The sequence below is a fragment of the Hylaeus anthracinus genome, unplaced genomic scaffold (genome assembly GCF_026225885.1).
Source record: "Hylaeus anthracinus isolate JK02 unplaced genomic scaffold, UHH_iyHylAnth1.0_haploid 11981, whole genome shotgun sequence".
Taxonomy (NCBI): Eukaryota; Metazoa; Arthropoda; class Insecta; order Hymenoptera; family Colletidae; genus Hylaeus; species Hylaeus anthracinus.
The window spans coordinates 4,705,765-4,732,716 of record NW_026534329.1 but is presented as its reverse complement, the minus strand read 5'-3'; the positions used below and the strand labels follow the sequence as shown (position 1 = coordinate 4,732,716).

Here is a 26,952-nt window from a genome sequence, read left to right as displayed (position 1 = left end):
ACGTAATAATTGAGAACTGTTAAGGAGGACACTTGAGGTAGTTGAAGTATAATATGAAATTGTACTTTACCATTGGATGGAACGTTTAATTCAGTCACTATGAGTGGTAGAAAAGAAAATTAGTTTATTTTTGATAATTCCTTCTTCATAAAGAATTCGAGTGAGAAAGAAGTAATTTCAAAGAAGTAGGTGTGTATTTGTTGCTGTAACGTAGCACACCTCACTAAATTAGTATCGAAAATAACTTTCCAATTTAAAAAAAAAAAAACTCAATAACTTTGCTATTTTTCAATCGTGTAAGTTTTTCTTATATTCATTTCCAAGAATCTCTCCTCACGATTCGGAAACTTGATTTTTAGACCCACGTTTACCAACAGTTAATGCTTCTTTTGATGAGTACTATACAGCCCGGTTTGACCCATCGATTTTAGAACGTTTTGTGTATCTCCTATAGCTCCTTTACAAGAGAAAATCACTAGCATCGTCTTTCTCTTCGAGGATCACTTTCTCGGGGAACACTCGGAATTGTCGAATGACAGTGACTTTTCTGAAACGAATTTACGCAATCGACGGTATATACACTCGCGTATTTGCTCGAGGCCTCCAGGTTTGGGACTGGCCCGTACTCAACAATATCCGTTTAATCACGGCGTTGTAACATTTAGTCGCGACTTAACATTCTATCCAGTAATTCGTGGTAGCAACAATATTCGAACTGCGTGCCCTTCGCGAAAGACACGATGATATGATACACGTTACGATGATTCGACGACGACAAAACTCTGATCGACTTCCCTCGTTTGGCTCTTAATTACTCTCGCGCGAGATCGTCTCATTGTACTCCTCTTTCAGGCCCTATCACAGGGTGGGCCAGCCAGGCCGTTCGGCCCGGGCCTCACACTTACGCGGGCCTCAAGTTTACACAATGCAGATAATTGAGAAATGTTTACGCTCTTACAATCGGTATACAATTTGGTAATAACAAGCAATATGTTTGGCGCAAAGAGCAATACCGCTGCTTTTTCGACTTATCAGTGCTAGCATTGTGCTAAGGCACACCCTAGAGCTAGACGGAACTATCGATAAGATTTATCTAGCTGATCCTGTCGTGATTTATTAACAGACAGTTAATAATTAGGTGCATTAACGAACTATCTATTAGATAATAGATGGTTTATTAATGGAGGGATTCAAACGACTAACAGCATTTAAAGCAGTCTGTGCTAGCCAACACGCTATCGATCGCAGTGATATCGCTCTCTGTACTAAAGATAATGATTACTACGCAAAGAAGTTATTTTTAATTCATTTGGGAGAGTTCTTTTAAATTGTAGAGGCCTGTAAAAGATAAGCGGCCCGGACCTCTCCCAATCTCTGAGAGGCCCTGCTTCTTTTAGCTACTTCGCTCGATGGATGGACTTTACCATCTATTTGTTCCTCTCCTTCGCTCGCTCACACTGCACCACGTCGCGCGCGTTTTCTGACCTATCGATCGAACCTTGTCATCCTCTGATACGCGAAATGTAATTATCCGTTTCGTCAACTATACTGTGGAAACTGTTAATCGGGAACGAGTAAATAAACAGAGAAATGAAAATGGTATGTGTTCCTTTGGGAATGTGTTCGAATAAAATTAAGAAGTCTCGGGAGGAATTCTTTTCGATTGAAAAAAATGATTCTTCGTAGCTAGTCGATATTTAAGAAACCCAAGAAATTAAGCAATCTGAAATGGTATGGTATCGGCAATCTTTTGCTTTGGGACAAAAGTGCGAAGTAAATATCCGTTCCACGAGGTTCCATGCGAATCGTGACAACGATCTGCTCGGTCAGAATTGTCAGATTAATCAAGTATCACAGAGAACGAATGGGAAATGGACGTGAATCGGTGTACATGGAATGAAACAATTCGATAAAGTACCTGACAACCCTGACGTCGCGGGGGATGATGCGATGATTCAATGACCGGAGTCGTGAATGGTGGCTAATGATGCACACACGTCAATCGTACAAGCGACTCGGAGAACAGAGCTCCGCGTGTGAGTGAACGAACGAAAGTGAAACGTTTATTAATAAAGATCTGGGGTTACGGTATCGTAGGATATTATTTTTTCTTGTGTTAAATGTGCGTGTTTGACTCGGATACAATTGCTTTAAGGTTCACCTATACTCGGAGGCTGCGCAACGACGTGTCGTAATTATACTCCTTGTATCTCTCTCTCTCTCTCTCTCTCTCTCTCTCGCTCGCTCGCTCGCTCGCTCTCTCTCTCTTCGTTCGCATGTGTTAAGTCGCGTGAAAAAATTTTGATAACAACGGGTGGGGGGTACACTCTCCGCGGGGGACGACGAAAATGTACTCTTTACTCGTTAATATGTATAATTACCTAATAAACACGCAGTCATCCGCATGTACGCACAGAATTACGCGATCCGTTTATTTTACTTATACGTTTGTTTGTTTTTTTTTTTGTCTGCAAACGCGTCACATCTCGTCGCGCACGATTTACAAATTTACTCCTTAACATGCTTTTTACTTACGAAACACAAACATCCCGTCGTAATCATTTTTTTTTTTCTTTTAATATATTTGTTAGGTACATTATATACGCGTCGTACGATTCTTCAAGCATAGTATTGTCAACGGTTGTGTATATATTTGTCCTTCTTCTTCTTATTCTTCGTCTACTTCTTCGTAGCCATATTTTCATTTTTTTTTTTTTCTTTGTTTTATTTCGTTCAGCTTGTTTCGTTAAATGATTTCACCTGCTACACGCTCTCGCGGCACAGCAGTCCGGAGTGTGATCATCCGAATGATTCCTTTTCTTTGGTTCTGCGCCTCGTGTGGGCGTACCGGACGCAAAAGTTCGCGGTGACAACTCTCACTCTCGTCGAACAGGAACTAACCCCTCGACACTCGACCCCTATTCCATTGTACGTACCCCGTTTCTTTCACGCGCGTTCTTCGGAGAACGATGGATCGATTCGTGTTGCGGGACCAATGGCTGCTCGATCGCGCGAAGAAGTAGCTACGGACTTTTTATTGTAACGCTCTTTTCATTCCGACCCACTTCGATCGTCAAAACATTCGTGATTTACTTGGATGACTGACATGATTCGTCAAATGTGGGCATAATGATTCTCTCCTATCATTTTATCTGTATTCGACAAGCGTTTAACCCTTTGGGGAACTTTTTTCTTTCAACTTCCAAATCTATGGATTGAATAGTAATTTTGTTAATATTTTGAAATTTTGAATGTTGATAAGTGTGGATAACTGAAACGTCTTGCTTTGTATCGATACATGTTTGTTTTTGAAGTTCGTATTTTTTATATTCTTCTTGTTGTATTCCAATTGAATATCTCATTTAACAAAAATTTCCTTCAAGCAAATTACATAAATATTTCACCTTAATTTTTCAATAATATTGTTCGTAATACAGAATGCGATAACTGTTATTAATTTATCAGCAAAGAGTATTTAATTTGTTTAGAGGTTTCCTGTAAATAGCTTCTGACATTCGTATAAAAATCTGGAAGAACAACTTAATTTTGAATTAAAAGTAAAGACTTTTGTCTCTATGTCTCAGGCTTAGAAATTTCGATAATTAGGATAATAACGTTATTACGTATTTCGTCAGTGGAGTACGTAGGATCGATTCGAACATTCGAAAACAATATCAGATCCCTGCAGGGTTAAACTTCCGTCAGCTTCGTTAATTTCCCTCGATAATTCAACGTTTCAAAGCGAACGATGAACGAACTTTCGGTATAATCCTCTCTGTTCCCAAGATCTGGCTGACCATGATGAGAACCTGCGTGAGCATGAAACACATGATGCTAAAATACCACTTTCGTGCAGCGACGAGCGAATGATCCTTTTTTTCGGAACCCTCGTCGTTCAACCTGTTCACCCGTGTACCAGAGTGGGCAGCGATTACTTTCGCGACGTTCGCAACTGTCTGATTTATCGATAATAAACTGTAGACTACGTTCCGTAAATCGCAACCGTAAATCAGCAATTCGGTAATCGTATCGATTACATTTTGCCCACCGCTGTCGCGTACACGTGACTCAGTTTGCCCGCGAATACACTTTTGCGTCCCCGTTTCGTATTCGGCACATCTCATCCGTGCTGTCCTCGTTTATCGTTCCGGGTTGGCCATAGTCTGCGGCGTCGCGACGTTCCGTCGCGGCGTCTACTAATTTTTATCACACACCGACGAGACTCTTCGGACGTTTAACGAGTATAGAGAATAGAAATCGAAATTGTCTTTTAAAAGAGAAAAATACTGTTGCTATTGGGATCGGTGTAATCACGTACGTTTGGGTATCGTTTCGTATGGGTATGCGTGTCAGAGATGGGCAACGTTTCCCTGGAATGATCGGATGAATAAGAACACCGTATAGCGTTTATTATTCTATGCGATGGTTGTTCGGATAAACTTCGATTCGTTCAACGCGAAATATAACATCTTACAACTCCGATTCTAATTATTGAACAAAGGGTAACAAGCTTTCTTCAGCTTTCATTCGTTACTCGAAATTCTTATTTTACAGAGTGTCTTGCCCATCTCTGGCGTGTATGCGTGTAAATACTTGACCCTGAGAATCCGTGGTGCGTGAGAGGAGAAAGAAATCGAGTTGTATACACATTATGGCAATATACCTTTCGTAGGAGGTCAATGTCGAAATCGAAGAAAATAAGTACCCGAAGAGGCTGAGTTTTCCTTTCGAAATATCGATTTAAAAGAACGATTTTTTTAACGTGTTTCGCGTTCAGCCATTACGATTCTCAGTACCATGTGTTTACATGCATGGACGTGTTCTCGGTTCAGACGCTAGCGTCTGGCACGTGTTCGTGAGTCGTGTATGTTCGTCTGAATGTATGTGAGATATGTGTGTACGTGTGTATGTACTTTAAAGGGTAATTATCACAGAATACACGAGATATTTTTCATTAAGCTTACGAGATATTAATCGAAGCGGAGAGTAGGAGGAAAAATTGGCAGCCAACCCCGTCTACGAGGCGCGATTTGCCGAGCGACCCGGAAATTCGACGCTTCCAGCTTGCAACACAAAGGCCGTTTTCTCGTTTTCGTCGACGGACTTGGTCTTGGGTGCCGAATTCGCCGTTCTTCGTAATTATTATGTACTTAGGCAGCGGAGAAAATAGACAGTTTTACAAATGAATATGGTGGCGAGACCGCGGACCCGTGTTTCCTACTTTCGTCGATCTTCCCCGTCTACCTTTTCATATCTTCGTTCGTGTAAACGAACCCTGTTGCTGCTTTTTCTCGAAAATGCATACTCCCGATCGCGGAATAGAAACGAGCAAAATTTGTGTCTACAGGAAAATTTCAAATAATCGAGAGATGAAGTCTTTGGTAATGATAAAAATTGGAATTTTTATTTTATAAGAAGTTTCAAATTTATCGTCTTTTAAGAAGGTTTAAAAATTGTCGTTTTATACCGAAGGACTCGGTAAGGCTTTTCCAGTAGTCTTTGATGCATCTTCGTTAAAGATGCTTGTACTTAATAGACCTATATTATTTAACCAGCCAATTGTTATTTATTAATAATTATGGTAGTAATTTTGAATTTTTATTTAGTACCCCGGAGGCATGGGACACCATGGTGTACAATGTATGACGGAGTATAAATATCAATCATGTAGTTATTGTAGTATTCGGTACATTTAGCAATTATTATTATTTTTACGACGTAGCGAGGTCCTGAATGTAAAATACGCGAGCCATGTGAATTCGTGTCTTTGCACTGTTATTTGTCTTCAGAGAAAATCAGACACAGTGTTTTTCGTCCATATTTATTTTCTTTATTACTTGAGTTAGGATATTAGTGTTTCCATTATTACAAACAATAGAAAAAAAAAACATTAGAAAGTAAATTTTAGTAACAACTGAACATATTATACCATATCAATTTCTTTTATTAATCCATCTAGAACATATCTCATATAAAAGGAAAATCGTAATTCATAAAAATTGAAGGTGACGATGTCCCACACCTCTAATTGCAAGGCAGAGAATCCTGAAGTAAAATTATATGTCACGATAAACGAATAAAGATTTGTCCAAGTAATCCTCAAATCGCTCGAATCAAATTTTGCCCGTCTCTGTTACGAAATCGTGTGTACTTAACACGTTGACAACTTGACACGAAAGTCTTTACAGTGCCCAAGTCGAACGTTGATAACTTATCTCAGAGATTTCTGTTCCCTCCGATTTTCATTTTTCCCTAGCTGCAACCGAGCAAAAATCTTTCCCTAACGAATCCTTCTATTTATTTGTCTATTTATATTTTTCTAATTAATTACTGATATTTTCGAATGTTCTGTACCACGTGTACGGTGTGTTTTGAGGAATTAAATCCTTTTGGTTCAGGAAATTTTGCAGGACGTAGCTCGGCAGATTCAGCCACTTTGTTTAGCTGGCGTACTAATTTCTTCGTAAATATACAAGTAACCAAGAAATAGTTTCTTTTTCGATAGTTAAAATAAAATTCGTGCAGTAGAGGGTTAAATACCCCGTCGTGAACGTGTTAAGAACGACGTGGAACACGTCTCGTGATCGAGAAGCATTACGTCAGGGAGTTCCCTAATCGAACGGCACAGATCTGGACGCGTTTGAATCTAAATGTTCTAATTGCGTCGAGGAGTGTCGCGATAATCGCGTTTCGCAAACGAAAGAAGTTAAAATCTTTTATCTGAAATCCGTTCCACGATCTTCCGTGACGAAGGCGCGGAGAAACGCGCGATACTTGACCAGAAATTACTCGAAGGTCTGGGTTCCTGCGCGTGCACCTAGTTCCAACTAAGCAACGCTTTTTGAAACGTTCCTCAAAGACGAATAAATGTCTGTTCATTCGACATAAATTATAATAATATTTTATCGATAAAATTTCCATCGATACTCAACAAATGGCAGACATTTCTTCCCTGCTTTAAATTTTTATCTAAATCCCCGAAGAGATTACCTGCTGATTTGGCGCCATTGAACGCGCAACGACCCAGCCCCGAAGCTGGTAATTTCGAAAAGTATGCGCGTGTAACATGGGGATAATTTCACAAAGTGCGGGGAATAGAATGGGCAAAATTTCGTTCGAATAACAGACGAATAGAACCAACGTGTAACAATTTATTCGTGACGTTTATTCTATCTAACGGTTGAATCTTTATTCCTCCATTGTGAAGTATAATATACAGCCACTCAAACGGAATTTTCGATTCCATGTATAACGAATAAAAAGTAGTATATAACTTACTCGTTACTCGCAGAAATTTATCTGGATACAAATTTTGCCCAATTCTGTGGGGGGTTGAGGAGCGGGAGGGGTAAATGAAATCGTTCTACGCGGAAAGATTCCGCGCCTGACCTGTGTCGCGTGTAAATGGATTCGTGGAAAAGCACCTGGTTCTATCAAAGATGGCCGATTATTTCTTTCCTGGGTGGCTCTCCTTTTCATTTCTATTTCTCACTCTCTCCCTCTCTTTCTTTTTCCAGACGAAAATCCCGCGCTCGCAGCTACATCAGCGTTTAGACACTATACACAATACGTAAGTATATCTAGACGTACTACGTAGTAGAAACTTTTTTGGATATAATCGTGTAATCTCTGGAATTGTATATCTGGCCGGGCCGCGGGGGGCCGGTGAATGAAATTCATTAGGTTCAAAGTCGCGTGCATCTTTGTGTTATCGTTTAGTCTCCCCCTTTTCTCTCCAGTTTTTCTTTTCCTCTCTTCGCGAAGGTTTTCCTCGAAAGGGAGATCCGATCGAAGCTTCGCCCAACAAATACGACGCGAATCGAAGAACGCCGACGTTTACTTCGAAGACCTGTTTCCGTTTTGTAGCGGATCGGGGGACCATTTAACGCGTCCCACTCTCGATTTTCGATATTTCCGTGTTTTCTCTTTTTTTTTTGTTTTTATTCGCGGGGAAGTCTTGTACGAGAGCCAAGGACTCGAACGTCGTCAGCGAACCGTGTCCACGGATGGACAGCCTTCGGATCTATGTACAAGAGCAATATCGATGTGATATCAAGCGAATAGACAGAGAAGTATCAACGTTCGTTCTCGAAGCTGGCGTTCCCACTTTCTTCTCGTGTGTTCGTTTTCCTCTTCGTTCACGCAGAAAGCAATGGTCGTCGGAGAAGTTATTCGTATGATTATTCGATTACTATAGGAGCTACGACGATATAAAGTTTAATTTCGAAAAATCGGGCCGTCGACTCGTGAAAACGGCCGCGGACACCGGATCGATGATCGAGACTCGTCTCGCGATACAGTAGTGCCTCGCGTGATGTTCGAAAATTCGCCAATCATCCATACGCGAAGCACGGTTAGAGTTTTACGTGGAAATAGGCGGGGATAGGCAAAATTTTATTCCAATGGTAATAGATGACGAATGAAGATATTGTACAACGTTCGGAATGAACAGTTACCTATGAAATATGAATTCATTTTGTCATCTTTTATCTGGAACAAAATATCACCCATCTTGTATAATGTTCAAAATCTGCCAATTATCGATACGTAAGGACGAGTAGACGAGTAGTAACTTTTTTGTTGGATCTGATTTCTTCTTTTAATTTCTTTTAATTTTATGTTTCGGAAGTTTTTCAAAAACTCCAGATATCTCGCAGTTTTTACCGAATTCTACGATTGCCATTACTATATCTACAGTCATTCCCATAAATACTCGTACCTTCCGTGTCTATTGAAGAAATTTGTTTGAATTAAATAATAGGTTCGATGTTTCCAAGTGTATGTTTGTATAAATATCTTGATGTATATATAAATATATACACGTATAATTTAATTCATATTTATAATGAAGAATTCATTTGGTAATATCAAAACTATTACTTAATTTAGTGAAACTTCTTCAATAGAGGGTACGAATATTTACGGAATTGACTGTATATACGTATACATTCATAATAAATCTTCGATGTCAAATTTTCTTCTTCGAAAGTACATCTTTATACGTAAACAAATTTCAAAAACAAGAACAAATTGCACCTTAAAATGCATAGCAAAAAACCTTGACTCCTCCCTTAATTATCCCAGTAACAAACGTAATCGATGTTCGAGACACTACTGCATTGCCCTCGAAAATCGAGAGCGGACGGGGCACGGTGATTTCGTTCGCGTCGATCGTAAACAGGGGTACATTGACACGTGCGCGACGTCTCGCGTCGCCGAGGCGATACCGAGGACGTATTCACGGAGTGCTTCGAAGCCTTCGAGCGGACCTCTGTTGTCGTTCACCACAGCAATTCAGACTCTTACGATCTCTTTTTGTTAATCCTTACGAGTAAGAACGTACTTTACAATTACAATGCCTATTTTAATTACTAACGGCGCGCGGCGAGCGACGTCGCGGCGCGCCTATTTGGTCGTACGCAATGCTACGTTAAACTGTTATTAGAAAAAACTTCTTCGTCAACAATGTGTTTTTTTTTCACGTGTTATCTACAAGTAAACTCGTCTTCCCGAACAAACGGCCTAAAACGTCGTCTCGCACGAGGGTCTATAGTTTTAATTAGTATTAACGTCGCCTCGTCGCAGCGCGATTATCCCCGTCTTTCGTATGTCGAAACACGACCTGTCGCGTACCCCGTGGGTGATCCTTCGTTTTTTGTTTTTTTTTTAATTCGTCCTCTTCGCGTCGCAGGATGGTATCCGTGGATGTCGAGGTACGCTCGCGTTTTGTTGGACGCACATTTTCTTTTTTTTTTTTTACGGCTAATTCGACTCCTCCTCCTCCTCCTCTCTTACATTACGAATATTACCAAATATATTGCGTACTGGCAGCACTGTTTTCACGTATCGCGTCTATTCGGAACACTCTTCAAAATGCCTCGAAGCTTCGTGTCCTCCCTCCTCGCGGCACTTAATCGATTAAGAAGTCCGGCTCGCGTTCCTCCGTGTTCACCGAGATCACCGTCCACGAGCTTCCGACGCTTCTACGCGTCCCGAGAGGGAGGGAGGAATCACCCTCAGTCCCTCTTCCGTTCTATCGGTATCCTCTTTTCTTCGTATCCGATGGACGAGCGTTTCGACTCGGGGGCCAGGGATTTTCTCGGGCGCGTTCGCTCGATACCAATCCGGGAGACGTCTTGTCCGGACACTTTTCCGTAAATTCTTTCCTTTGTTTTGTTTTGTAGGGACGGGGCTGAAGCTCTGTGATTCGTAAAAAAGAGAGAAGAACACGCTCGACCGGCAGCTGGCCGCGAAGGGAACGGGACTAGCCTCGTTCCCGTGTTTCATTTCGCAGCGACCGAGTTCTCGTCGTAACCGAAATTAATTCGGTGGATCGTTTCGTCAACGGCGTTTCTCTTGTCTGTGTATGTATATATATGTATATACGTATACACGTATATACATATACGTATATATATATCGCGCGGTTGTTCTCGATCGCGTCTTCTGCGGGTCGTCAAGGACCTCGTGTAATCTCTCGACAACGACGGCCGAACGCCTCTGGTCTCCCCTGTGGACAATGCACCTCCTTCACCACCTCCGAGCTCTTTCCAAACTCGAAGGACGCATCGCTTCGCTGTATGCTTTAACGCTGTGTCCCCGAGGTTCAGGTGGGATTCGGCAGAGGCGTTTCCTGCCTTATGTCGCTCTTCAGCTTCACGAACTCCTTGGCGATCTCGTCGTTGTTCCTCTGCGAGAGGATCCTCAGGATCGTCCAGCCCGTCTCGTCCATCTGGATTCGTTTGCCCAGCGACAACCAGCAGGCGCACGAGCCCTCCTCGACGATGTCCTTCAGCTGCATCACCGCCACGCCGACCAGTCGGTCCTCCCTCGCGAAGTAGTAGTCCTTCACGCATATGTGCAGCTCGTAGAAGTCGAGTTGCTGCTGCTCGTTGCCGATCATGCTGAAAATTCAGGGAAATTTGTTAGTGTTATTCGTACGCAGACGAATTCCATTCTGGATCACTGTTTTAATGCGATGATTAACCCTTTCGGACCTGAAGACACTTCTTGGAATTAAATACAATTTTACGTGGACCTAAATCGAATAACACACGAAACAATTGTGTCGTGGTAGGTTTAATATTAAAATAGGTCAGGAAATCCTAGTCTTCTGTTCATTTTAACGAATGCACTTACAAATCGAAACTCTCGTTGAATTGCGGGGACCAGTTATTGCTCTTCGACTTCGTCGACTGCTTCCTCTTCTTTCCGGTCAGATGTGGTCCGATTAGGTTCACCTCAACGAACGGCCTGAACATTCCCGTAGCTAGTTGCCACTTCAAATCGTTCGCAGCGACGACTAAAACGCAAGATTCATTCGTTGGTAAACGATCGAACGATGTTTACGAAGAAAAATAGATCGGATCGTACCTTTGACGGTGACCTTCTGTTCGCCAGTTCCAGGATGCGTGAAGAGATCCACCTGAATGCTGACTTCGCCCACGGAACCTTCTTCCGGGCCCGCGGGATCTGGAACTTTATTAGCGACAGTCAGTTTTTCTATTCCATTCGGCATTTTAGACGCTAAGTGCTACGAGAGACAGAAATTAGATCGCTTCTATTCGATGCTAAAAATTCAAAGTTTTTATGCTAAGATTCTATACTCGCAAGGGAATAACGCAAACCGTCGAGTCAATTTTCATGAAAGTTCGCACAAATTTTCGCCCAATCTAAGAACTAGCGTGTTTCAGTTGTTTATGCTTTAAGGGAAAAAACTACCCCTTACATCGAAGTCACTCGTTTCATCTATACTCGTGTGATACTTGATTTACGAAAGATATTGTGAAATGCCAGAGAAAAAGCCTCTCAAAAATGGTAAAAATTAAATTTGCAATACATAATTCTATCCTCTACATTGTTAAATGTTTTCTGTAATTTAACCCTTCGACTCTCAGTCACCATTAGGTTCCACGCAGCAAATCTACAATGATATTTCTTTAGATTTAGTGTCTTTAGAACTCGAAGTGTCAATACAATGACAATCAACAAAAGGCCTCGAATGCAAGGGGTTAAGAGCAGCATGTACATAAATAAAATGGGTGCATTGATAATTGATAATTCTTATATCGGCTCGATGAACATTAGTGCAAAGTTTCATAAAAAAAAATAGGCGTTTAACGGTTCACAGCGTTCCCTTGCTAGTGTCTATTTCTAGAGCAGATTACATGCTCTAACGGTATGCATGAAATTTTGCCTTTTTGGAGAATTAATCAGAGAGGATGAAGCATTCGACGCGAGCCTCTATGAACCGTAAGAGGCTTTGCGAGGATTTTAAAGCGGTACGATTTCGAGACGATCTCGGTAAAATTTCTTGTCTTCATCGTCTCTTGGCCAAGGATAAGTCTGCCGTAAACCTCGGATGTTGTCCTCAGAGCTTGATGCATATGGTTCCAGTGCTTTTTGTGCAGGTACGCTGCATTGGACACGGTCTTCTGTCTCTATAATTTACGTGTGATCGTTTTGCACCCCGTCGATACATAAAGTGGACCATTGCACAGTTGCCGAAGATTGGTACACTCTCCGGAAGAGTGATCACGTAGAATAGCGAAACGGTGAATTTGCAGTGATCGGGTGAACATGTGTTCACATGTGTGTACGTGTGTTGCGTATAAAAGCCTTGAAGAACATGATTGAGGGATGCGCACTGTGATTTGGCAAGGTTCTCCGTAGTTAGCAGCAACAGCGGCAGTAGTGATAGCAGCAGCGCTACCTAATACAACTACCGGTCACCGAGAGGTCTTTGGGACGCTTCTGGCCCTTTCGATTCTAAGACCGTAGTCGGAACCAAGTCGATTCACCGTTCAAGGCCACCGTTGTTATCGTGATTCGATCGTGGATTCGAACAGAAAAATGAAACAAAATATTTCTCGATTCTTCTTTATATGAACTTTCATTAAAATCGACGTGCAAAATAAAAGAAATTAGTCATGAATAAACGGTGTGGTGAGGATAAGTTTTAAACGACCTTGAGCGGTCAATAGATTCTGGTCAGACCGTAGAAGGCTTACTACTAGCGTTTGTAACACGCTTTGGGTAATTTCATTGAACTCTTACAAGCTGTCATAGCGTCGAAAGGGTTTACCTGTTGGCTGCCATGCGAAATTTTGGGCTCTTTTAGATGAGACACTTGGTTGGATTTATTTTCTAGTGATTCAGACACCGATAATTGTTTACTTCTTTTCATACGCAATAAGTGCACGCATTCAGATGAGACACTATGGTAGAACGACTTGATTAGTGACAGAAGTTTCAAAAATGACATCTTCTGACCTTATCTTACTATTATCATCGTAGATACTAGTAGTAAGGCTTTTAAAACATTTTAAACGTTTCAAAACCGCTGAAAGTTGTCCATTTAATGTTTACACTCTATTTGATCAGAGTCGAGATACAAAGTACAGGTTTCCTCTCTGCATGGCAGGCAACGTTTCAAACGATCAACAGAAGAATAATCAAACAAAGAGAGGTTGTTACTCGTAACATAAAAGTGTCGATTCTGTATAGTAATGCAAAGAAACAGAACCAAGTTGATACAAGATCGTCCCTGTGAGACTCCTCGGTGAATAATGCAATAACAAACAGTCCACTACGTCCTAAACGAGCGGCTAGATCTCGAGAGTGACCGAAAAGTCAGCCAAAAATTCCCGAGGCTTCTGCTCTAAGGGTAGTGCTCTCTGGTACCTTGTCGACTCTCTCGACGTAGAGAGGGCTTGCTCTGGCGAAGGGGTTCTTCGAGGCTTTCCATACCCTCGGCTCCGTCCCCTTCGTCACCACCTCTCTCGCTGCTCATCGAACGCTGACGCTGACGTAGCTTTGACGCAGTGTTCAGCGGCACTGTCGCGACAATTTCGGTTACGTCGGTTGCATTTCGTCCCGATTTTCGCGGTGTACATGGTAGCGAATTATACATGTTGTAAAACGAGTCTAGTTTTCTTTTGCCCGGATCGTGTACATTGTTTTTTCCATAGCGAAAGGGAAGTTTGATTCATGGAGCGTAAGATAAAAGCACCAGCACTCTTTCGAATGTCCAAGAGGAGATGCAGTTGGTTTAGATTATTTTAATAAACCTGTTTTTGTTAATCAATCTGTTTCCTTAAATCATAATGTTATAGTAATGTATCTATTAATCTTTTAGTATGTGAATTATTTTAGAATGAATCATGATATTTCATGAAAATCAGCTTTCTTTCAACTATTTTTTTTTTTTGGAAGGCTAATGTGATCCACTGGTGCAATTACCTCAAGTGTACAAATTCTTGTGGAGCCTATCAATTGACAATTTTGATGAAATGGTGCCTGAAATAGCCAATAATGTGTTGTGCAAGCAATCCAATTATCACGTACATTAATCATAAGAAACTTAATCAAAATAAATTTTTGTCTATATGTCACTTATGGATAGAATTTTAAACAGTCTTCGTTAAAATTTGGTGTACATTCTGTGATAAATAATACGTGGAATGTGTGATAATTATGACCCCAAATAGTGTAATCCTAAATAGATGACCTCGGTAAGGATTGATAACGAAAGTAATTATAATTAATTTTCATCCTGATGTTAATATGTTTGAAATCGTTATATTATGTACTGTCTACCAGTACACGAGAAAATTTAGATTTACGTATATAAATTGTTGTCGAAAAATTGGCTTACCTTGGTTGACCTGCGACGTGACGAAGGTCTTGATAAGGGTGTCCGTTGTTTGCGTGTACAAGCTAAGAGCATATCGTAAGCTCTGCAGTTCTGGCGATTTCTCCAAGAACGTCTTCTTCAAACCGTTTCCACCTGCGTGGAAGTACTGTTTGATGGTGTCGAGGGCGACTTCGAGAACCGCGCATTGTTTCGGTGAAAGGTTCTTCTCTACTTCCTTGGAAATATCCTACACAAATAATTATTTTTATTAATACCACAGAAACAATCAAAGTTAATCAACCAGTTAAATTAGCAATTTAAAATTACCATTCTTAATTGTAATTAGATCAATATCAAGCCACTTAAAATCCACTTAAAATCGAAAGTCCATCACTCACCATTACGCCGCTCAAGGCATTCTTCACGTCGGGTTTGCCTGCCATATGGTTCTTGAACAGTTTCGACATGTCCTCTATCTTCGCGTTCGCCGCCAGATTCTTCGCGTTATCCGTCAGATTCTTGAACATCATCTGTAAAAGACACGAATAATAAATATCATAAAAAATCCTCCTGTCGCGCCTCAAACCATCGAAGACGTACGCTCTTATCCGACATGGGCGGCAGCACAACGGTCTTCTCGAGAATCCTCATGACGATCTTCCACAATTCTTTAAGCAGCCTCTTCAGCACCGTCTTCTCGCAAGATTCAGCGTACAAGGACAGGCTTCCGTCGAGCAAGACCATCAACGGTCGCAGTACCTCGTCAGCTTCGACGGCGACGTTGTTCCTTTGCGCGGGTTGCGACATCTGCACCTGCCCACCGCCCTTGATGGCCAACAGCAGGTCTCCCAACTCCTTCACGGAAGCCGTTATCCTCGGTTCCAGGCTCTTCGCGAACAACATCGCCAGGTCGTCCAAAGCTGCGTTCAGTTGCTGTTGAAGCTCCTTCAGAATGTTCGCCGCGTCCTCTTCCAGTTTCTCGCCGCCCATCGACTCGAACATCTTCTCCAACTGCACTCGCAGCTGCTGAATGTTGTTCATCAAGATGCAGGCCTGAAGAAAGATTTGTTTAATTATTCGTAGAATATACTTGATAGCAGGAGTGCACAGTAATCATTGGGGTGACACGTATCACTTTAAGGTAGTTTTATTTTCAAACGTGCAGAGTTAGGTATCCATTAATAAGATATAGAAAAATAGAGTAGGAACTGCAGAGCACTAGACACTATAAGATGGATAGACACTGAAAGATGTCATTGACGTTTTCGGGGTCTCTAAGACATTGCGAGGGTTTTAAGATTTCCACCGTCAAAAAGAGGTTTCTTTTTGTTAAATTAAGTTTCGAAAGTAGAAGAAGTAAAATCTATCAGTCTTAGAACAGAAGGTACAGGAAGACTGTTAGTAAGGCACTGTAGCAGTGATCAATTTATACATTTCTTTGATACGTACGATTCGTTCTTCCTTCAGATGGCTAGGGAACTCCTTCTTGACGATGTCAGCGTAAGCGACCAAAACTTTCACGATGGTCTTCGCAAACCTCTTCATATATCTCTTCCAAATCTCTGGATCAGGACACTCTAGTTTGGAGACTACGTCGAAGCATTGGGTTAGCTGAGTGAAGACGTCGACGACGGAGACGCTGAAGAGCGCGTGCTCGCTGCTCTTTTGGAACTGTAACAAGTTACACATTCATTTAGAGATGGAACTCTAGTTAATCTTACTTCAAAATTCTTACATAAATTAATTATTCTTAGAGCTATTTAGAAAGTATCTTGAAGTTAGGATGGAAAGTCGTGAATACAAAAAATTTATTTTACAAAAAGTTCCGAGACTTCCGTAATCTTTGACCAAGGTCTTCGAAGTTTTGTCCGAAGATGTTTCGAGACAGTTTGAAATCCGAGCCCCACCGCTAGGTTTGCTTGTCGAGGGCAAGAGAAAATACTCACTCCGTCCTTCTTGTCTCTGTTGAAGGCACCATGGAGATATTCTAGTGATACGTCGTCGTTCTCGTTCAGCCACTGCATCACGAAAGGCTCGAACCACGCCGGGTACTCCGGCACCGCACCCTTGTAAGGGGGCACGTCCATGACGTAGTTAGTGTGCAACCACTTGACCTTGAAGTGGAGGTTCATGTAGGCCGAGGACTTGCACAGTCTGTGCTGCTCGTGCTCCTCCAGCGCGTACTTCATGTCGACCGCGAACAGCGACCACATAGTGGCCGCCGACAGTTGACCGATGTTCAGCTCCTGAGGGAATTGATTCAGCACGGGCGCGTAACTGTTCTTGTCCTCTTCGATCACCGAAACGATTAAGGCGATCAGTTTATGCCAGAAGTCGAGGGACTCCAAACGGGGTCCGTGGTCCTCTGGGTCTCTCTTTACTTCGCTCGGGTCCACCTGGAATGGAATTGGACAGTGATTATTTTTTGATCACTGTATGATTATCTTTGCAACCGTCTGAGATTCAAGATCTTTAATTATTGGTTCTTCGGTACTGGTAATGGATGGATTAAATATTGCTTAATACTGACCTGGAACTCCCTGTTGTAAATGTCGTAGCAGTTCTCGAACAAGAACTGATACGTCGAGCGTAGACACGCTTTCACGCAGTCTTTCACCACGGTGCTCGCTCTGGGCGGGCTGGACAGTTCCTGAACCTTCATACGGAAGAACGTGATGCTCGTCAGCAGATCGACCGTGCTCTTCAGGTCCATCAGCTTCTCGCGGCTGGACGCCGGGAAGTTGTTTCTGTACATCGACAGATCGATCCGCAGCGAGTTGTGCAGCTGATCCAGTAATTTCACGAACTTTTCTTTCTGGAACGGGAGAAATGGCACGTGAACGAAGGAAAATGTATTTCCGCAGAAGTATCGAGTTTCCATAAATTATGAACACGTCCAGTTGGCCGCAAAGTCTGACTACTCGGTCATTTTCTTTCATTCGTGAAAGAAGAACGATTCAAAGATACAGGGTACTCGGTCTACCGGAAAATGTTTGAAGAACGAAGTTTCTTCGACTGTAGTCGTGTAAAGTCGGCAAAAACAATTATTAGATCAAGGGTAATAGTCGATGTGCTTGCGATTCCAGGCATTCAGATATTAGTATGAAGAGCACCGTACGATTGTGTAATGAAAACGAAATTGAACAAAATTTAGAAAGAGTTAACAAAATCCAAGCAAACGAAGTTTGGATATGTTATAGCGAATGTCTCTATTTCTCTATACTTCAAATTTGTTTCATAAAAATTGAATCGTAAAATGTTTGGTGCAGCTTTTCACACTAAATTGAGACAGCTCTATATTTCAACGAGTTTCATTTTTCATGAGCCTCTTTGCCTTGCTTCTCTAGTGCCGAGTATATTTTCTTACAAGCTGTCAGCGTAGATCAACTTACTGCAGCATGTGTGTGTTTTCACTCCCGCCAAAAAAAAAGAAATGTCATGCATAATTCAAGAACGTTGAAAACAGGACCAACCATCTATTTTTGTTCCCCTTTCGAAGCTACTGCGGACAAATTTACATCGTTTTATTAAAACCATTTCGCTACGAACGGTGTATGCTGCAAATCCCGAACGCTCATCTGCATAGTCAACAGTAAAACGTTTTTGCGAAGAACTGAATGCTCTTGTTCGATAGATCACGCCATCTTCACAGATGAAAATATTCGAGTCTCTCTTAAAAAAAAAAAAAAAAAAAAAACGATAATGGAAACCTTTCAAAGTGAAGGAAAGGAAAACATTCTTTTCTCTTTTTCTTCATTCTTCTAGACCGCACACGCATTATAATAACGGTTATGTACCCATTTTACAAAAAAACAACCAACGCACAGTTGCGTTTGATCAACGATACACGCACATCAGGCTGAAGCGCAATCGAACTTCCCTGAGAATCAGTTGACCCAGAGGTAGACTCGTGGCGAAATAAAAGAAAATCTTAATTAAAATCTTAATTAGACCGGACGCTGCACGCGAGCGCCTTGTTCGTGGCGTTTTCAATTTCCAGCCACGAAATGCTTGGTCGAAAAACAAGAAGACGGTCGAGGAGGGGCAGAAAAAGACCGAGCTTAATCGAAGGGTCTCAGAATGTAATTGATAGAGCCACGAGAACACGTGTGCTGTAAAGTTCCACGAGCAGTCGACTTGAACCATACTGGGAATAATGGATGGTTTAAGCTACTAGGAAATTGCACGAGCATTTCTCAATCACGATGTTCCCATCCTTCTCTCCCTCGTTCTTCCGCCCGCGAATAAACGCAGTCTTCGATGTCTTGCACCTAACTCACCCCGAAGTTGCTGGCGGCGAATCTATCACTAGCAGATACAGCGGAACTTGCGCTGGTGTGGGCATAGTACGCGTTTATGTTCGCCAGGAGGGTCGACATCACCGCTGGCACACCTGGACAGAGGTACTTCGTCGAGAGGCAGTGGAAGTGTCTGAAACATTTCAAAGGAGTCTTGGTAACCATGAATATTACTTTCGCAGAAACGATATTATTCGTTGGTCTTCCTAATAATAAATTGTATCGTAGAAATATTTTCATTGTCTCAACGAAAGAGTTTACCTTGTATAATTACTTTATCGTCAAGTCTTTCGTAATATAATCGAAAAGTCAATTATATATTTATTTACATGCTATCATCTCAACTATTATTTTTCACATGAAAAATTACATTTCAGAAATGTTATCTTCCATTTAACCATCACTCAGGTTTATCGTAATTTGTTATTATCGAGAGTATCGCAACTTCACATAGAAAGGTTTTAAATAATTGTGTACAAGTCTTTAACGATTAATTAGTCTGGGACTCCCCTGGTCCAGGTTTCTACCAAGATACTTTGTATCTCGTTAATTAAATTTACTCACGTCATTGCTTGGTATATGCTCTCGATGCCGTATCGCATCGCGAACTCGTCGACGAGTTCTTCACCAGGTGGATCGAAGTACACCTTCCAAGCGTCGTCGCCCTTCGCCTGAGGCAGGCCCACCACGCCGTCGTTCTTCTCGCACAGGCTGTGGAAGAGGTTCTCGTGCAGGCAGGTGTACTGCACGTGATAAGGCGCGACCTTCTCCTCGCCCTTGATCTCCACGCTGATGTGCAACCTGATCGCCCCGGACACAGCGCTCTTGTCCGTTCTCTTCTCCAGGTTGTACCAGACGTCCATCTCGCCGCTGAGCGTTCTCACCTCGATGATGGTCTGCCCGAGGAAGTCGTCGCTCTCCCTCGTCAGCTTTTGCCGCAGCTTCGACTTCAGGTCGTTGTCCTCGTCCCATACTCTCACTTTTATTCTATCGGACGAATTGTGACACTCGCTGGGAACGAGAAGACGATTTTGTTAGAGAGACTTTCGGGCAAGTGTAATTATTCTAACTATGTTATTTTTTCTTCTGCTTGAAAATATCGGTAGATTGTTTGTTAAGTAATTTTATTTTGGATGACATTGGGAGAAAATTGACTGTAGTATGCGTAACATTTTTTCTTGAATGTGTATTATTTATTTATTTGATCTTTTAGTTAATTGCAGTATAATTAATGTAGTTTATATTTAATTCTATGTACTGGATTCGTATAGTCTGAGCAAAGACTGTACGTTTAGTAGACTGGCAGTATTTTACTTGTCTGACCAGGCACGGTCGTACCTCACTTCCTGAGCTGGCTAGTAGAATGAGTTAGTAACTGGTCAGACAGTATTCCACTGCTGAAGGTTTCTATGTGCGCCGACGATTCTTTATTCTGTGGTGTAATTTTATCAAGTTTTCATATATCTTTATTTAATTTGTCAAGTGCGTCTAATATTTGTTAATTGTCAACTTACGAACATTTCAGCATTCATCCTAATATCTCATATAATTATTTCGGAATTATTATACTTCGCAGTGTCTATATGAAATGTTCTTTTCAGAATCTCAAAAAAGTAGACCAGAACGTCATATTTGAGTACAGCAAAAAAAAATTCAGCAAATCCAAGATCTGCGATATTTATCCACTCTCAGATATCAAAAATTGAAAAAGACTTGCCTTTCCAGAACATTTTACATCGATATTAAATGCTCCATAGCTAAGAACCTATTATTCGTTTGCACACCAACATTCTACAACCCAAGGCTCGACGTAACGCATAAATTAGTCGAATTACTATCATAAACGATACACGCGTAACAATATGTAAAACGTAATTGGGAATCTAGATGTTCTCGATACACGCAAACTGGAGATTAATTTTCGCCCGGGGAAGCGAAGCGAAGCGAAGCGGTATTCATCCCCTTTTCATTCCGACGAATTAACGGAGGCACGTAATTCACGGGCTCGCAGGAATCGTAATGGGATTACTCACAAGTAGAACTTCTCGTGCCAAACCGGATTCAATTCCCTCGGCATCGTCCTGGTGCGCTTCTTCACTTTCCCGACTTGGACCGTCACGTACGGATCAGACGTGCCGCTCTTGTCTTTCGCGATCAGTCCCTGAGCGCAGATCACTGTGGAAGTTGGGCGAAATCGATGGTTAGATGATTACCTTACGTGTCTCGCCTAACGCGATACGCGCACCGAACAATATCGGACTACGTCGAAACGAGTTTCCCTAGTTTCCCTTCTGTTCTCCATTTGTTCCGTACTTACCAGGAATACTCAAACGATACCCACAATCTACGGTCTTAAACGCCCTCGATACAATCTTTACCTGTTGCCATTTCCGAGAAAACGAGAGAAAAGCGTCTAAGTACTTTCCAGTTTTTACATTTATCTTATTCCTCGGTTTTTTTATTATGAACGCTTTAATCAATGAAATTAATGTGGTGTGAAGTAATAATTGGAATCGTTGTTTGGTGGAATATCGTTGAACGGGAGCATTGTTCCAAGCATTTCATTCGTCGTGACATATTTTGGGAAATATTTTGCTCCGTAATATACGATCAGTCACGTACGTATTCATACTTTCGATATTTGTCGAAGAAATTTGCTTAAATTAAATTGTAGGGATTAATATTTTTACTCGACTAACTAAACTATGCCTGGGTCTGCAGTATGCGCTCAATTTATAGATAGCGCCATTGCAGTATGGACGTCCATTACAGTGTAAATATTAAGTAAACATATTAAGTAAACGGTCCCGTAAAGTACAAAGTGCTACCAATGAACTGCGCGATCTCAGCGCGGCATCTTGAAAATTGCACGACGCAGCAGTTTCTGGTAGTTCGAAACAGTGGATTGTCGCGCGGAACCACTAAAAGAGTAGTAAAATCGCAAAATCGCGACCCAGAGTGTTCCGCGCGGGGACGCGGTTCAAGGGAGCTTAAGAAGTGCCGCGTTAAAGCGTGTTACGATCCTTTCTACGAGCACGATTCGCTGTGGAACCGTCCGGTTGATCGGTCGCGAATGGGGATTACGAGTTTCGAAACTGGGCCGCACCCTTCGCGAGGCAATGAAACTTTTAGTGGCTCTCTGCACGCTCGGATTCGTCGTTGCGCGTGGAAACCAGCGCGAACGCACTTTCCTGAAAATAATTAGCGGATTAGCCCTCTCGGGGATTCGTAATAACACATTTTAACGATCGAGTGTCGCGGTGAACTTGCCCTCGGATTAAAACATGCACGTTACGCATTTTTAAACTCAGAGAAAAAATGAATTATTAACCTCTTCGCGCCCTTGGGAAGGCATCCACAATATGTGGACAGTGATAAAAAAGAAACAAAAATTTGATAATAACTTTCTCACTACAGAATCCATCAACAGAGAAATACAAATTTTACGGTTTGGCTGAACTGATGATGCTCCCAAAAGAAACTCAGAAATTAAAATAAAACCTCAAGACTAATACAGCGACGATTAAGTAGAGGATATTTTATTTTACTATTCGGTGTTCGTCTTAGTCATGTATCAAATCAACAAAAATACATGAAATCCGAGGTGTCAGGTGCTTCCACGTCGCGATCTCGGATAATGGACAACAGGTAATTGGACCGACACTCGATTCGAATTACGTTTACCTTTAGCTCTGCGTAGCATGAAAGATTATAATAATTAGGAACATTACAAGTCATGGTAGACACCAGAAAAATATTCTCCATTATAAAATAACCACGTATTCTTCTTGATCGTTATTAGAAACATTCGGAACATTGTTCCTAGTATGTACATTGTCAGTCCTGACAAAATAGAGAGAATCTAAGGGCAATTTTACTTAAAATATGGGGTCGCGGTTGAAACGATGATATCAAAATATCGTAAATTTAATTATTAAAGAGATTTGGTAAAATATAGGAACCGATTACATTTATGTACATATACCATTTATATAGTTAAACGATCATACCGATAGGCTCATGCACATCTAACAACGTAACAACCATCGAACTGAGCACTCAGAGGTCACACTTCTTGGCAGACACCTCGCAAGCGTGCAAAAGCTCGGCTGTGAGTCGTGTAGGTAGATATGTACATTTACTTATACAACTAACGACCTGCTTCAAGGCAACGACTCAAAAATCACAAAATATCTGCTCGAACAGTAAATTCCAAACGTTACAATTTAAATATATCATCATTGAATCGTACCCAGAAAGAAGTTAACAACATTTGTAGTTATCTGATTACAGTAACAATTATGTAGAAAATATGCTACAGTGTTGCGAATGTCGTTAAAAGACTGTTTGGTACTTTTGATGTTTATAAAATCAAACAGGATTCATTTTACTCCCTTTTTACAAATTATTCAATATAGATCAAAAAGTAGTGTCATTAATTTGAAGCTCTTCCACTCCAAAGTCACTCTTCTTGAGTAACCGTTGCCTCGAAACGGATCTAAATAAACAAAAAAGACAGGTGTATAGAAGATGGAATCGTGTAACTTGTCCACCCATATTATTTTTGCTCATAGTAATTAAAATGTTTGTATCATCTGGTCAATTGACAACGAAAATAATGATGTTGGATAAGTCAGGTGATTCATCCTGTTTAATATACATATACGTTCACGTATGCATACGAGCCTCTTCGAAATCAAACTGATATTCAGTGTCAACTATTAGTATATCCATGTTTGACGATATATTCACGAATGCCAGCCACGAGTATACTTGTATCTGATTCTGTAAACAATTAATCCGTATCAAAATACATGTACTTACAAGGGAATAACACATAGGGAACGACACATAGATCAACACCCAAAAACAGAGTTGATAATAAAACCACAAAAACTTGTGCCGAGTGGGTAAAAATTGAGGAATGATTAGAATGTCAAGTCGATCAGTTTGGTATCTTCTGAGAGGCTCCTACGCAGAAACATGTATTATCATAGATTCGACGTTAACGTGCTGGCGATTCGGACAGACGGACAGACACACATGCCCATGCTACTAACTCCTTTATTTCCCACCGCCAGTTGCAGCGGGCCACGATCGCCGATGCTTCCCGTCCTCGGCGAGCGTCGATCTCGTACCTAATTTCGAGTGTTAATCATCGAGTTCGTGGCCACAATCCACTCCATGGTGTCGAGAGTATTGTGCGTGTGCGTGTGTGTTTGCGTGTGTTTCGTACGTGTCCTGTTCGCTGACATTGCAGCGACAACGCGGATTGTTGCAATTCCGCGTCCTGCGCGTGGATCGTTATAATTCGGTGTCAATGGGAGAGGATGCGATACTCTTCCAGAAATAACTGTTCGAACGAACAGTTGCGCAACGATTTTTGGCGAAACGGTTATGAAGAACCGATATCAGGAGTAAATGGCAACGAGAACAGGAAAAAACTGGTCGCAGCCGTGCCTGTTAGGGTTGTAATGTCGGTTCTGTAATTGGTATTTGTTGGCCAAGGTGTCGATTTTAACGTTTCGAATTTCTCAGAACGTGAAACTGTTCGGTACGTATTATTTGCACATCGCAGAGCATAATTATAGCATCGATCATATTTTTGTTATATGTAGAAATGAATCTGTCTCTACACTTGTCATTGTGTTGCATTAATTTAATTAAACTTCTTTTAAGTATTATCCTAACATACTAAAATTTTAAACAAATTTAATTTAGAGATTTACCTTAAAAAAAAATTTCCAAACAAGTTCGAATTTTCTGAGTCCACGTTCAGATATTACAACCCTCTACAAAAATTCATGTGACTTCAATAAATTTATAAATTTATGACGGATACAGTAATGAACATGTATACAAGAACCAAAAAATAACAATTATCATAAAACGGATAGTCCGACCGTAACAAGAGTCTATATGCTTAGTTTTTTGGGTTCTCTGCAATAGTTGTTCCGGCTAATGATTTTTCATAACTGTTTCGGGAGCCATAATCGATGTCACGACAGTTTTCAATCCCTGGAATGGCGACGTCGCGCGGCTAAATTCGCGTCGAACGACTCGTTCGAAGGGCAAACTAAACGGAGGGTGGCCTAAGGAGCGTCTCTCTTCTAAATCGATACTCTACGGGGAGAAAAAAGTACTATAGAACTCGCTACGGGGTAATCGCGCTGGAGGATACAGAGTACAGAGCGAGAATTCTTGGTACAAGGTACACACAGGGTGATTAATATAATAAAGCAGAGGCTTTTGACTTTTTTTAAGAATAAATTGAATAAATTCGTTGATTTTAAAGACTAATCCAAGTAATTTCTTATTAGGTCTGGGGTTAGGTTTATTCGATTAGTGCAATTAAGTTCTCCTTAATATTCAATTTTATGAAAGAATATTCCAGACATAATACAAATGATTTCAAAATGGGATCATTAATCGACTATTTTCAGAGTATACAAAATCATGAATATTTGTCTCCTCATCAAGTTACATATTTCAGTCTGTTGCTATTAACAAATGACGTTAATACATACAGTAACATCGCGACATAATAAATTTTATTATCACCGCAATTTAATTTTATCATTACTCGATAAGTTGCCTTCTTCTCACTTGTACCATGATTTTTCCACGCCCTATCGGCAAGTATACAAACAAATTTCGAGTCAGATCAATACTCGTGAAAATGGAAAGAAAGTTTCGTGTTCGATACATATTTGGAAACCATGATCGTCAGAGGGCTGTTTTGTTGGTTCCAACCCCCAAGCTGAATTTCCATAGAATATTATATCATAGCTGTATTAACATAGTAGCGACCTTAGGGAATCAAACATACAATTAGCCAGCTGTTCGATTGATCGTCAACAAACGCGTGACACGAGAACATGACTGTATGCCCCGAAGCTTTGATGAAGCTACATTGCGGAAATTTTGAAACAATAACAGCTCTGACAATACCTGGGAGCTCCCGTTAACGATCGTAGGTAATACTGATCGTAGAATGTTCGTAATTTTTATCGTGTAATTTTATTTTTTATTTTTATTTCATACGTAAAGCTTAATACGATAGAGTAGTTATTGTTGCACAATTTTTCTCGTTTTTCACGTTATCCATTTGACTTTTATCAAAATAAGTAAACACGACCAATCACGATGACCTATTTCCAAGATTAAGTCTTGCTATGGTTTCGGGAAGATCAAAGTTTCCAAAAGTAATAACGCGGGAAAGATCACCGATACTTTTCTTCTCGTTTCAACGAGTACGATCCGACTCGAAGCTTTGTTGCTACGTCTCCGGCTTCATCCTCCTCGCAGATGTAACGGGAGAAGATATAGTTAAACTATAATTAGATCTCTAAAGTCTAGTTGGAAGACTAAGCGGAAGAAAGTTAGATAGTTTCTAGTCTCTATTGAAAGACGAGGTACTAAATCTGCACGTTACCGAATGAAATATACAATGATTTACTGATTGTGTTCAGTCTTGGATGAACGGTTATCAATTCGTCCACCTGTCCTTTCGGATTTTCTATAATTCGATGCGATTTTTCAGTTGCACGTATATAATTTAAGAAAAGAGTAACAACGGGATCAGATCAGGCACAAACCTCGGTGAGCTAGTCATCGAACACATTTCTTTCAATTTCTGTTCACAAAATTCTCATTCAACGATCTCGATTATTATTTTCACTGCAGGAACTTGTTTGAAAGTAGTTTCATCATTTCATTAATCAATTTACCGCGTCTCATGAATCAGTGATTACGTGGGCTGATCAATTGGAGCAGAAGTAGGCACAATTTCATTAGATTAATAAGTAAAGAGTAAAACGATGGAATATCAATTTATCTGTGACTTTTATTCAAGCGAACGATTCAATTTTTATTTCTTAATTCAAGTTTCATGTTCTTAGTTTTATTTTTCGTAAAGAATTGCAATTAAAGGCTTTTCCAAAAGGGGTATCACGATTTTTTTATTTAATAACAAAATACATCTGTCACCATACAAGTAGTGGTGGACATATTAATCTA

At 40.9% G+C, this 26,952-nt stretch overlaps 2 protein-coding genes across 2 annotated transcripts in view; both read right to left on the bottom strand.

Annotated features, from left to right (window-relative positions):
• The window catches only part of LOC128885526 (RNA polymerase II elongation factor Ell), a 255,314-nt gene that overhangs the window by 155,757 nt on the left and 72,605 nt on the right, over positions 1–26,952 (bottom strand). The gene's annotated exons all lie outside the window — the stretch shown is intronic.
• Positions 7,970–26,952, bottom strand: part of LOC128885518 (uncharacterized) — a 224,820-nt gene continuing 205,837 nt past the window's right edge. The window contains exons 10-22 of the mRNA XM_054139599.1: positions 20,967–21,108; positions 19,498–19,944; positions 18,916–19,066; positions 17,166–17,450; positions 16,582–17,031; positions 16,085–16,306; positions 15,236–15,688; positions 15,034–15,165; positions 14,657–14,882; positions 13,684–13,836; positions 11,374–11,478; positions 11,140–11,302; positions 7,970–10,904 (exon numbers count right to left, since the gene is read on the bottom strand). Coding sequence (XP_053995574.1) covers positions 10,607–10,904; positions 11,140–11,302; positions 11,374–11,478; positions 13,684–13,836; positions 14,657–14,882; positions 15,034–15,165; positions 15,236–15,688; positions 16,085–16,306; positions 16,582–17,031; positions 17,166–17,450; positions 18,916–19,066; positions 19,498–19,944; positions 20,967–21,108 — 3,227 coding nt within the window. The 3' untranslated portion in view covers positions 7,970–10,606. The remainder of the gene's footprint in view (positions 10,905–11,139; positions 11,303–11,373; positions 11,479–13,683; positions 13,837–14,656; positions 14,883–15,033; positions 15,166–15,235; positions 15,689–16,084; positions 16,307–16,581; positions 17,032–17,165; positions 17,451–18,915; positions 19,067–19,497; positions 19,945–20,966; positions 21,109–26,952) is intronic.